Genomic DNA, 12,611 nt, shown 5'->3' on the forward strand with positions numbered 1-12,611 from the left:
AAACTCCGAAATTTGCTCAAATTTCGCTTTCTTTCGTCGAAGAGTCATAGTAAAAATTCAGTTAACGTTTACTCTAGCAAAAACCACCGATAATCATACACGCCTCACTACAGCCGTCTATTTATATTCGGTTCGATCCGCCGTTCAGAGGCGCTGCTTAGCATCCAATTGCATTGCCATCCTTTTGCATGATCCAAATTAGGATCATGCAAAAGTTAACTTATTTGGACAAATCCTCGGTTCTGCATCATTATTGTGCATATACCAGGGTTTCCTGGGTTAGGTCTTAGAACCAAAGGTGCGATATAGCAGAGATCAAGAAAACGTTAACTAATTTATACAAACCCTCCGGCCACCCTCGTGCGTTATTTTACATGTTAATTAACTTCCTGGTTTGGGTCCTAACACCAGAAGAAGCAGTTCATCATTTATCTTGGGGTGAGCTAAATTAGGATCAAGAAGAATTAGAATTCTGACATCTTGAAATCAAATTATGTTTTTTGCAATTACAAATTGCGATAGGACCTGGCTTCTCGGGGTTTCTCGTTTCTACAAATGGCTCCTTCCAATCAGTATTGCGAAAAAGATAAATAGGATTCAAGATGTCAAAATTCAAATGAATGCCAGGGGCTGAATGCTAGAAGTTATGTGCCAGTGTGCTGGACGCCGTTTTTGTCTAAAGAGGAGTGTGTAAATTCGGTAGGGTAAAAATTTAAATAAAGGCGATTTCGGGGGACATGGACGAAGAGCCAGAGAATTCCACCCCTGCTGCCGTCTAGGAGGAGCACCCGCGCGCGGAATCGAGTGGAGCTCGAAAAGGTAGGACACTATTCGACGGTCAAGTGAAAACAATAAGCAAACGTGATTGTTGACAAAGTTAACTAATAAATACAAACCCTTCTTCCAGCCTCGTTGTTGTGCAGGTTCATGAGCTTCCTGGCTTGGGCCCTAGTACCACGTGGGTGGTTGAGTTCGCGCTCTCGCACGTCAACGAACCCCTCGGTGAAGCGGTATCCGTACTCCACGTTGTCCCCGCATCCGCCCCAGATCCAGTCTCTCCGGAGGGTCCGCGGCCTGGCCGTCTGGCTGCAGCCGCAGTTGGCCAGCTGGCCGTCGCGGCAGCCCCGAGACACGGTGTGCACGACGCCTGCCGCAGAGATGGCGTGCGCAAATGCAGCTTCCCTGCTTCCTGCAAAAGAAAAAAACATTAGGAGACCAGAAAGTAATGTCTTTTTTTTTCTTCATTTTTACTTTCTTCTATATCTAATATATAGAAGAAAGTATTGGATTCGTGCAAATTTTCGAATTTCGAATTTTGACGGATTCGAACGTTTTGAAGTGTGCTGAGTCCATTTCGACTATTTTTGGAAAATGTCTGTCTGTCTGTGTGTATGTGTGTGTATGTATGTGTGTGTGTATGTATGTGTGTGTGTATGTATGTGTGTGTGTATGTGTGTGTGTCACGTCTGTGTGTGACCAGTTTTTTGTGGCCGCTCTACAGCAAAAACTACCGCATGAAATCGAACGAAATTTGGTACACATATGTGCCCCTATGTGAACTTGTGCCCATTGGTTTTTGGCGCGAATTCCTCCAAGGGGGGTGGAGCAATGGGACGTTTTTTGAGTTACGCGTGCTTGCTATTCCTCAGGAAGTAATTGGCGGAATCAAACAAAATTTGGTCCTTATGTTGCCATTAACAGGAACAGGTGCTGATTCAATTTTGGTGTTAATAACTCAAACGGGGGTTGAGCTATAGAACGTTTTTTTGTCGTCAATTGTGACTGCTATATCTCAAGAAATAATGAACGGAATGAAAGAAAAATTTATCGGCAAGTAGTCCTTAGTGGGTATAAGAGCTGATTTTATTTTGGTGTCAACAGCTAAAAAGGGGGTAGCGCAATCGCCCGTTCTTTTTTTCCATTGTGAGTGCCTTATCTCAAGAAGTAATGCTACGTTCTGGTTGAAATTTGGAATATATGTGAATCCATATGTAAACAGGCTTTGGTTCAATTTCGGCGCCAATCGCGCCAAGAGGTGCTGATTTATTTTTATTATCATTATTTTTTAGCGAATAAAAATAGTTTTATTAATGCAACAATAAGAAAGATAAATCGTAATAGATTGTCGTCTGCGTTCAGCTCGTGATTTTAATTGTATGGAAATGATCGGAAATATTATCTCAATGATTTAAAATTTTTAACTGTTGCCATCTTATGTTTGTTAACAAATAAAATATTTGTAATTCATTCAAGCAAGGCTTTTAAAATAACTTTCAATTTTCGCTCTTTGCTTTTGCAATAATTCAGACATTGGGATGGTCGTCAAGTTTTTGCATGTGTAATTTTGTTTTTGTTGGGAATATTGCTTCCTCGTCAAGCATGGGGAGGGATCAGAAAAAAAAAAAAAGAAAAATATAGAAGGAAGTTTCGTGATGGCCACAACATACTAGTTTATTTTTCATTTATAATCAATGATGTAATTATAGCATCAATGGACTGCTTCACCCACCATACCCACCTGAAATTGCACCTTCTGATTTCCCTTTATTCCGACCTATATGTGACAAAAATATGAACGTTTGCCCGATAGCCAAAATGCTATCACCAATTATTTTGCTCAGAAACCAATTTATATCCGAGAACGAATATTTGGACACCACACGACCAAAGGTGTTTGATAACGAGGGCAATTACATTGCTGACTGAAAATGAAAAGTTTTAAAAATGTATGTGCGTGAAAAAAAAACATTACTTACTAGTTCCCTAATAGGAACACTAAAGGTTTAAAAAAAAATTTAAAAAAACTTAAATTTGTTTCTGACAGATTTAAAGTTTTTGCGATCAAGAACTGCAGTCAGGTGCTCACTTTGAGATTCTAAAAGTTATTAATGTTAAACAAATTTCTGTTAGTCTCGTCATATTTATTTTTTCTTTTTTGTTTGTTTTTTGAATATCAAAATAATCATTAGTTAAACTTTTAAAGATTCGTAGGAACCATTTAATATTTATCGTCTGCAGCATTGATTGTTAAAAAATAATTTATACTTGTATTTCAGCTGTAACTTTTTTAGCCGACAACCCTTAGTTTTGTGCATTAGCGTTTGTTGAAATTTTATAATTCATTCTATTATTAGAAAGGTTAATGTACGCAAAAATGATTTATAAAAAAGATTCTCAGTATAAGTTGAAAAAATGTCCCCGTTTCTCTGAAAAAAGGATAGGGCATCAACTATGGTCAAGTGAGGACAATAAGCAATTGATGACTACTCAAAAAGCAGTAAGTTACCGCCCTTGAGCCAAAGCTGAGGCAGAACTGCACGCAATATACCGACAACGTAGTTATGACATCCAGAAATTGCAGTTCGTCCTTTTACTGCTTACAACAAAACTTTTGCCTTCATTTTACGAGTTTAACCGCAGCATTGCTTTCGGACTCTTGCTGGTGTGCTAAAATAGTTTTTGTTGCCAGTTTTGGAAGGTTATCTCAACTTCAACGAGGTGACATCTGCCTTCAGCTCCATTGCTCCATTATTGACTATTCCGTCCGGACAGATCAGTCCATAAGAAGGACGAAATTGCTGTCTCCGGTACATTGCAATAGGAAAAATGTCGAGTTCAGGCCGCTCGAGATGACGACGAAATACGTGCTTACCCTTATGAAACCACACTTTGACGACCCTTATGATGCACTCACACCTGCTGTGACGGTGACAAATAACGTTGAGACTCTTATGGAGATTTCACAACAGTGAAGAGGAGCTGTCACATTAGAGTATGAGCATGTCACATTTGACTTTGTATGGTTGACAGAAAAGAGAAATCTGGATCGAGGTGTCCAGTAATGTCGAATCCTAGTCAACAACTAACGGATCTCCTGGGTGGAAAGTGATTTTCAATTATGAAATTAGTTGCTTGAATGTGCAATTCTCCAAAAAGAAATTTTTTAAAAGACTTGATATTGTACTCGCAATTTAGATAATTTTCAGAAAAATAACAGATAAAAATTGCTTGTAGTAAACATAACAAATCAATAAGATGGAAGTTGATGTTGATGTCCCCAATTTCGAAAAACCATTAAGTAAGCTTATATTCTTTCATATAATACAAGGCTTGCCATAACGGACTAAAATCAGCCACATACTCGTAAACTTTTTTCTCCTCACGATTTCCTGTTTTTTCGCCATAATTCTTCCATTTGAAAAGTTTCCCTAAAGAAGGGGGGAGGGGAGGTGTGTAACCCATCGTTCATCACTTGAAATGAAAGAGATCGTTAATGGTCATTAAAAGATCCTTAATGAACCAGATGAAGACAGGTTGACGTATAGGTAAGCGTCGAAATGATAAGCATCCCTGGAACTTGTTGATCAACAGTGCTGTAATCAACGCCTCTGCCGTGTTGGCAACTCATAGTTTTACACCTTAAGCCTCATTTTTCATCGCGCATTTCTGAAGGAAAATAAAATCACTAGGCCGACTGTGCCTGTGGCAGTCAGGCTAAAGTTAGAGTGACGAGTGATGTATTCTAAGCTGCCTAATGTTGAAAAGAGACTGCATTCCTGATTAATAATTAACTACGTCATCAATTTATAATGAATAACTTATATTAAAACTTTTCTATAGTTGAGGATATTCATCAATAATCTACCAATATGTGATTGTATATATTTATAAATCGTATCAGCATTCATTATTATTAAAATACACATATTTTGTGCACATTTTCATAGCTTGGTGTATGGTACTTGGAAGGTTTCATTCATGAAGGGAAAAAAAAAAGAGTTTCCTTAAAATCGAACAGAGAACTTTATGTACAACTCACACACAAACTCTTTTATACATTCTCTACAAATTCTATAGAATACTTGAATCAAGTTCTATATTGCCTGTATATTGGCCCGATAAATAGTTAACCTGCATGAGTTATGTTTAGAAGAGCAGCATTCGGCTTTTTTTTTCATTAAAATCCTGTTAAATCAAAACGAATACACAAAAGGGAAAAGAGAGGTCCTCTGTTTTATTTTAATGTCATTCTGTGGGAGAAAATTTATGAAAAACGAGTAAAATATCAAAATAGCCATGCACAAAAAATGATCATAAACAAATGCTTTTTTTTTCTTTAAAAAATCATTTACTCGCAACGGATAATAAATGCTTGAAAGCGGACGCAATCCACTTTCTCACAAACGGCAAAACAATCATTCTCAGCCTTAAACGCTTATTTTCTTCGTCAGAACTGTTGCCAACGCGGATTACGAAAAGTAGGCGCGAAACGGAGGCGGAGACGGAACACGTGGAGCAAAGGGTATTCGCAGAGGTGTGTCATTTCGTCACGGGGCCCATACGTCAGCCTGTCTAAGAAGGGCCCATTAGGGACCTCTAATGATCACTAACGACCTCTTGCGAGGGAGGTGATAAATGATGATTTCCACACTTCGACCCCTTCTCGCCCCCACCCTCCTCCTTTCCAATACTCTTTCTGAAAGTATCAAAGAGAAACAGAGAGAGAGAATACTCTAATGAGTAACCCCCTCCCCCACGAAAATTTACTCCAGAGAGGGAATTATGAACACGTGATGGATCTCTATCGATAGAGAGCGCGGGAAATGCAGCGTGAGAATTGGAAAGTAAATGTGTTGCCAGATTGCGCAAACGATCGAATAATTGGCTCATATGAGACACGGACGTGGCAAACAGAATACAGCTTTCTGTAAAAGAGGATTCTGGAGGCATCGCGGGAAGCAACATCGAAGAACATGAATGAAGACACATTGTCTGAAAATGAGTTTTCATGCCGGCGATTGGCGATTTAACTTATCAAAAGCTTATACTTCAAACTTGAGCATAAATAACTAAATGGCGCGTACCTTATCGAACATAGAGCAAAATAACACTGTTCTCCTTACAGTGGTGGATCCAGCCGATTGTGTTGGGAGGGGCCATCCGAAATTTTTGAATCAACTCCCCAGGGCCAAATTTAGCTCTATGCCGACCCTAGGCAAATTTGAAATCTGCCACCCCCCTTCCCCCGAAAAGAAGCAAAATATCCTTGACTCAAAAAAAAAAAAAAACGTAAAAAAGTGTTTCCCAGATTCAAACTGTCCAACTTATGAAGAAATGATGGCGTTTCACATTCTGAGGCGCCCCGATGAAATGATCACAGCGATCTCCCAAAAAAATTTTTATTCGGCAAATTTTGCTGACGATTCGGCAAATGCAGTATTGAAAAACATTTGACTTTCATAAGATGTGTGAAAGTAATCATTATTAAATTACAAGAAAAAATTGTCTCTGTGGAAAATGAAAGAATACTAATATTTTACTTTTAAGAATAACAATTTAATTCAAAAAATGTGTATTATACTAGCAAATTTGCCGCCCCTGAAAAGCTTGCCGCCCTCGGCAGCTGCCTAATCTGCTTATTGGGAAATTGGGCCCTGATAACTCCCCAGAAATGTTAATAAAATGAAGTTTTAAAATCTCAATTTTCCGGGCATTGAGACATTAGGTGACGGGGTGGATTTAGGAATCTCCCTCGAAAATGTTTCAAAATTTAAATTTCGGAGTAATTTTTGAAAATCAGGAAACTAAAAACGCATTTTGTCTACTTTTGATGATGTACGGAGAAAGGTCAGGTTTCGGGCGCTGGTCCCAAAATACTTTTTGAAAATAAAGCTTAGAAAACAAAATATTCTGTCATTATACATTGTGAAATTAGAAGAGGAGGGGTGCTCTTCTAGCTCTTCAGCTGTTCAGCCTAAAAATGCACCTTTAGGTAATGTTTGCTTACATTTAAGGAAGTGTGAAGGTGCTTAGAATCCTTCCTTCCTGGAAATATTTTGCCTTTGAGGCTCTAAAAATTCGATTTTTAACTATATTTTTACATATTTTAGAAAGGGATGGAATATTCATGAGCTCCTTCAAAAAAAAAACCTCCTTTTAAAGCTATTATCCCGATATAAACTAGGGAGGGAGATGGTCTTATCAAAACTCGTTTGTAATTGAAGTCCCAAAAAAATTCATTTAAGTTGCTTTTAAGCAAGTTAAGTGATAAGGGTTGGATAAGCTAGTTTCCGTTGACATTTTTTCCAAATAAAAGACTTAAAATGCAATTTTTTTGCTACATTTCAAGGCATTTGTGAAAGGACATGGGAAAAGGGGGTTCTCTCCCTAGTTTCGAAATTAAAGCCATAAAAACGAAAATTTAGGCTCTCTTTGATCTTGTAAACCATAGCTATACGCTGAGAACAGCAGCATTTAGAGATCGTTCAAGTGTCTGTAGTTGGAATCAAGAAATGATGTAAAAGATGGAGAAAAATTTCGGAAATAAAAGTTTTGTTTTGAGGATAGGGATATCTCCCAATTAAGGCCTATACTTCTTTTTCAGTAAAATACAAGTGTTAAATTTTGCCATCTTCTCATATTTTTTTCTTTTTTTTTCCTTAAAAAAATTCCTACAATCACAAGGCTTTGGGAGGGGCCATGGCCCTCATGGCCCCCCTCTAGATCCGCCCCTGTCTCCTTAAAGCTTAGCTCAGCGTCAATGACAGACAGCTCATTTTGCGTATACATTTTTGGAGTTAAAAACAGTATCGGTATTTCTCACAGCAGATTGATGTGCCAATTTGTATACAAACTGCTGCACAAAAATCGGAACATATATAGAGTCTAAAGCCAATTTCTAACGCACATGAACAATCTTTATGTAAAACTTTCAACATTACTCGAGAATTTCGGTGAAGATTTCGTGGATAATCTCTGTAAAACTCTCTTTCCTGCATCGGTACGCGGCTCTGCAGGAGCGGTACTGCAACATTTCCTGCTTCACGAATTTAATTGCTAGTGAGTTACATATAATTCAATTGTAAAGCAGTGAGTTTAAACTTTATATACTATCTAAAGTTAATTTCTAACACATATGAGCGATCATTTTGTTAAAACATTTAATGTTCATGAAGAATTTCGGCGAACATTTCATAGATAATCTCTGTAAAACTCTCTTTCATGTACCGGTGCACGGCAATTCAGGAATGGTACTGCTGCAGAAGCATTTCCTTTTTCACCTATCTGATTGCTATTGAATTACGTATAATTAAACTGCGAAGCTTTTGTATTTAAAGCATTCTTGACAACAATATTGCATTTATTTCCCATTGTATGGTTTTTCGCCTTCTAGCGTAGTCACTTATCTGAATAAAAAGAGTTGGAGCTACACGAACTGGTCTTGTTTTTTTTACGTTTATCTAGTTTGAAGACTCTTTTACTCTTAAACTGAGATTTCAGCATGTGCTGAGGAAAATTTCATTAGTGTACCCATCCTTAACTTAAAACGGAGAACTGATTTAAAGAAAAAAAAAACTATTTCGCAATTCTATTGCCTGTTGAAGAACTTCTTTCGAAAAGAATAGCCCTAATAATGATGACCATAGTTAAAATTATTATTTCCCCCTTTTATAAAAGTCTACTTCAATAAATCTTATTCATCTGGGTGTGATAACCGGGCTGTCAGTTTTTTGCATGTTGTCCAGATGGTTTACGAAAAGCAAAAAATTTTAGTAATTGAATACAAATCATCTGCATATTCAATTCAGAATATTCAGATGCATAGACCATGAAAGTGATGAGTTCTGGAAAAATTGTCTGTGGGGCAAATTAAAGCCCTAGATCGCAGATTAATTAGCGACAGATCCACTATCTTGGGGCTAAATGCCGCTTTCTTCCTACGTCTACTATAACGAAGAATAACTTTGTTTTGCTTGTTGATCATTATGCTTCTTGATTGTGGATTAACATAGAATTAACATAAAACCACAATGGAGAAGCAAAACATGCTATTTCACCATAGAAGACATAGGAAGAAAGTATCGTTAAGCCCCAAGATGGCGGACGTGTCGCTACTTTAGCAGCAAGTTACCGTCCGTAAGTCAGGGCTAAGGCAGAACCACATGCAATATACCAGACAGCCTGGTTCCATATCCAGAGACTGCAGTTTCGTTCTTATTAGAACTCCTCAGTCAGGAATAGTGAATAACCGAACTGGAGGCAGAGAGATGCCATCTCATTGAAGCTGAGAATGCCAACAAACTGGTAAATAAAGTGAATTTATCTCACAGAACCTTGTTTGACGACCGAAGTCCTTGCAGTTTGACATATACAAACGGTTCAGAGAACGTCGTATTTTATGGTGGCGGCGTTTATTAACATCGTAAATTGAATTATTAGCTTTGCCATCAATTCACGAGTCGAACCGTATCATGCTGCGGACACTCGCTGGTGAGATAAATTCACTTTATCTACTAGCAGGAGTAGGAATTGTCCTAAAAATCCTAAAATTTCAAATTTTGTCCTAAAATTTCGAGTTTTGTCCTAAAATTCCTAACATTTTCATTATTCATTCCCTACTTACGCTTAAAAATAAAATTCAACCAAAAAATGAAACTTTTCATGATGATATGCCTATGCTGCTGCTGTTTTTTTCCTGGAAAAGGGGATGGGGGATGTAGTTAACTAAAACACATACTCAATATGAAGCTGTATGTTTTATCTATACTTTGTAACTCTTGCAATCATTTTTCTTCTGCAAAAATATATTTGTAAATAAAATAATAAAGAAAATTAAAACAGCTGTGCAGCAAATTTTGCAGAAAAAGAGTTAGGGGAAAGGAATATGATCTGATGTTTTTGATTTTTTTTCCTCCTTTGAAAATAATTGAAAAATATGTGAACCAGGGAGGGAGGGAGAGTATTCCCTCCTTCTCTCAAATTCCAGTTCCCTGATAGAGAGGGGGGGGGGGGTTAAAGGTATCATAGCTAATTGAAATGAAATAAATACAATGTGTTAAGTTAGAACCCAAATATAAACACTTGGTTCAAAAAAATTTAAATGATTTGTCCCCAGATAGGAAGTAATATTTGTTTTTATTGTGCTTTTCTTGTGTGTGGTTTGAACATTATTTTGTTCTTACAGTACAAAGAGTCAGCTTGCTTTGTGTTTCTGTTTAGTGAAGTTAGATTATTTCTTGCACATATAATTTTTAAATTTAGTCACTTAATTTTTTGCCTTAAAAATGTAAATTGTTTTTTTAAAACGCCACGGAAAATGAAAACAAATTTGTTATTATGAAGCAATTCAAAGCTTTTGTTCCAAATTCACTCCAAGATAAAATTTCGAAAGCAAAGGTTTTCTTAGTTTAAGTTGCCATAAAAAAATTATTCATTTGCATCTTTAAATGATTTATCTGTAATTTACAGGGATATTTTTGGTGATTCTGAGATAGCAAAAGGTATAAAAAAAATATGATAAAAGTTAAGTACATAATAAATTTTGAGCTTTGCACCTTACTTTAAACCCCTCCGTATTAAGGATATTTCTTCATCATTCTTTGTAATTCACTTTGATGAAACAACAACAAAGCAAGTAATGAAGCAATTGGACATACATTTATCCTACTGGTACGTGGTATACACTTCTGCTTCATAATGTGTCACTGTGTTGAAGAATAAAAGATTGAATGCATTTTTTTTTTGTAGTTTTCAAGATTGAATTTGAAACGTTTTATCATCCACTACGAAAACCAACCTTATAAGTTACATTTAAGTTGAAGCAACTTTATTTTTGTTGCCCTAAAAATGTCCTAAAATTTTATCAAAGTTGTGTCCTAAAATTTTTGAAATCACCACTCCGATCACTCTCAGCTTTAATGAGATGACATCTGACTCCAGCTCGGTTATTCACTACCCCTGACTGAGGAGTTCTAATAAGAACGAAACTGCAGTCTCAGGATGTGATAACCGGGCTGTCTGGTACATTGCATGTAATGTCGGCCACTTATTCTACGATTCAGTGCTTTATAGTGTAGATTACTCTTTCAATCGTCGATAGAATAATGTACACATGCGATAGATAGCGTATAGCTAAACAACATAACATAAAACGAATTTCGGTTAATAAACGCCGGCACCATAAAATACAACGTTCTCTGCCGTTTAAAAATGTCAAACTGTAATGACTTCGGTCATCAAACAAGATTCTGTGAGACCGGGGACAAGCCAAAGGCATCCGGTTCTCTCTCTTTTCTCCGCAAATGCTTAGAGAAAATGAACGGCAAACAATCAGTCAGACTTGAAACATTTTTAGAGGCGTCAGTTCTTTTTTCGCTTTGGCCCCTAATTTACGGTCGGGATCTTTGCTGTAATTAGTTTTACGACACACCAGATCGTAAAACTAATTTACAGATTCCTGTTCTGCCTGTGTTCTGTGTTTTCTCTGCGGCCGCAACATTTTTTATGGGCATTGAGAAATTTACCCGGGTCAGCATAAAGAGGTTGGTGGTTAAAAAGAGCACTTCGCGCCTTTGTGATGTGTCGTCGGCTTTGCCTTCTCAAAATATTTTGACGGCATGATGCGGATGAAGGAAATAATCGGGTATGTCAAGTAGTGTAATCGTTATCCAGAAGGTCAAAGTAATCATGCTCTTTCGCAAACTTAAAGCTTCAAGGTGCTAGGACTTTTCAAGCGCAACTAGACGCTACTTTTGTTTTTGTTACAAGAACTCCTGCATCAAGCGGCATTTCTTCTCAGCGTCACTTCACTGCAATTGAGGCAGTGAAAAAGCAAAGGGATGTGTGTGTGTGTGAGTGCCAAAACAATATTTTCGTGATAACAAGTGCAAATGTTAGGAAAAATAATAATAAATAAATAGGAGAACCCCTTCTCTGTTTTGGAGCAAAATATGGTGATAGTAGCTCTGATAGATGCTGCTTTATAGCAAGATTAAGGAAAAAAATCAATGAAAACCTACCTATGATCTGAACTTTGAACGGTTTTTTACTCGAAACTTTAAAAGTTCACTTACATCCCTTAGCTTCTCGCTGCCTCAATGGGGTGGCTTCCTTCAGTCAAAAGTACTACTTTTAGTAATTGAAAAGGATAGAATGAGCAAAAAAAAAAAAAAACATGGAGAAAATACTTTCAATTTCCCTACAGTTTCTTTTAATTAATTTTTTTAAATGTCCAATTTTTCAAACAAGTCGTGGTCTTGATGACGTCACAAATGATGCAATTTGGCGCATCTTTCTACTGCGTTTCCACGTTATGATAATCAAGCAGCGAATTAAAATTTCGCTCTACGCTTGCTATCAACCATATCGTTGCCAATACACGTGAGTAAAGATGTGAATTAAATATTTTGTTCTGTGAATGGCAACATTGTATGGCATTTCATCATTTGTGATGTCACACGACAGAAGTGTAAGCAACGAAAGCGCACCGATTTAAGTAATTTTTTAAAAATATTAAACTTAAATGAATCATCCAAAAAACGGTCAGATCCTATGTTTTTAAGCATGCTCTTTCAGAAAAAAATACGTTTTTGGAGACCCCATTGAAAGTTGTCGCAATGTTATTCGTCTAATAAAATAAAGCACTATTTCATGATGTTTGAATGAAAAAAAAATTTTTTTTTCAGTAAGTTTGGCACTTTGGTTGGTTTTTCCAGTTTGTTTGGCACTCTTGGGTTCCTTAAGAGGCTTTCCACCTCCAGCTCAGTCAATTCCTAAACCGGGCTGATAAGTGCTAATAAGCACGAAACTGCAGTCCTCGGCTGGAATGACTG

At 37.1% G+C, this 12,611-nt stretch overlaps 1 protein-coding gene across 1 annotated transcript in view; it reads right to left on the reverse strand.

The window, feature by feature from the left end:
- The window catches only part of LOC129231666 (protein Wnt-5b-like), a 186,275-nt gene that overhangs the window by 24,956 nt on the left and 148,708 nt on the right, over window positions 1–12,611 (reverse strand). The window contains exon 4 of the mRNA XM_054866031.1: window positions 897–1,189. Within this exon, the coding sequence (XP_054722006.1) occupies window positions 897–1,189 (293 nt within the window). The remainder of the gene's footprint in view (window positions 1–896; window positions 1,190–12,611) is intronic.

The sequence above is a fragment of the Uloborus diversus genome, chromosome 1 (assembly GCF_026930045.1).
Source record: "Uloborus diversus isolate 005 chromosome 1, Udiv.v.3.1, whole genome shotgun sequence".
Taxonomy (NCBI): domain Eukaryota; kingdom Metazoa; phylum Arthropoda; class Arachnida; order Araneae; family Uloboridae; genus Uloborus; species Uloborus diversus.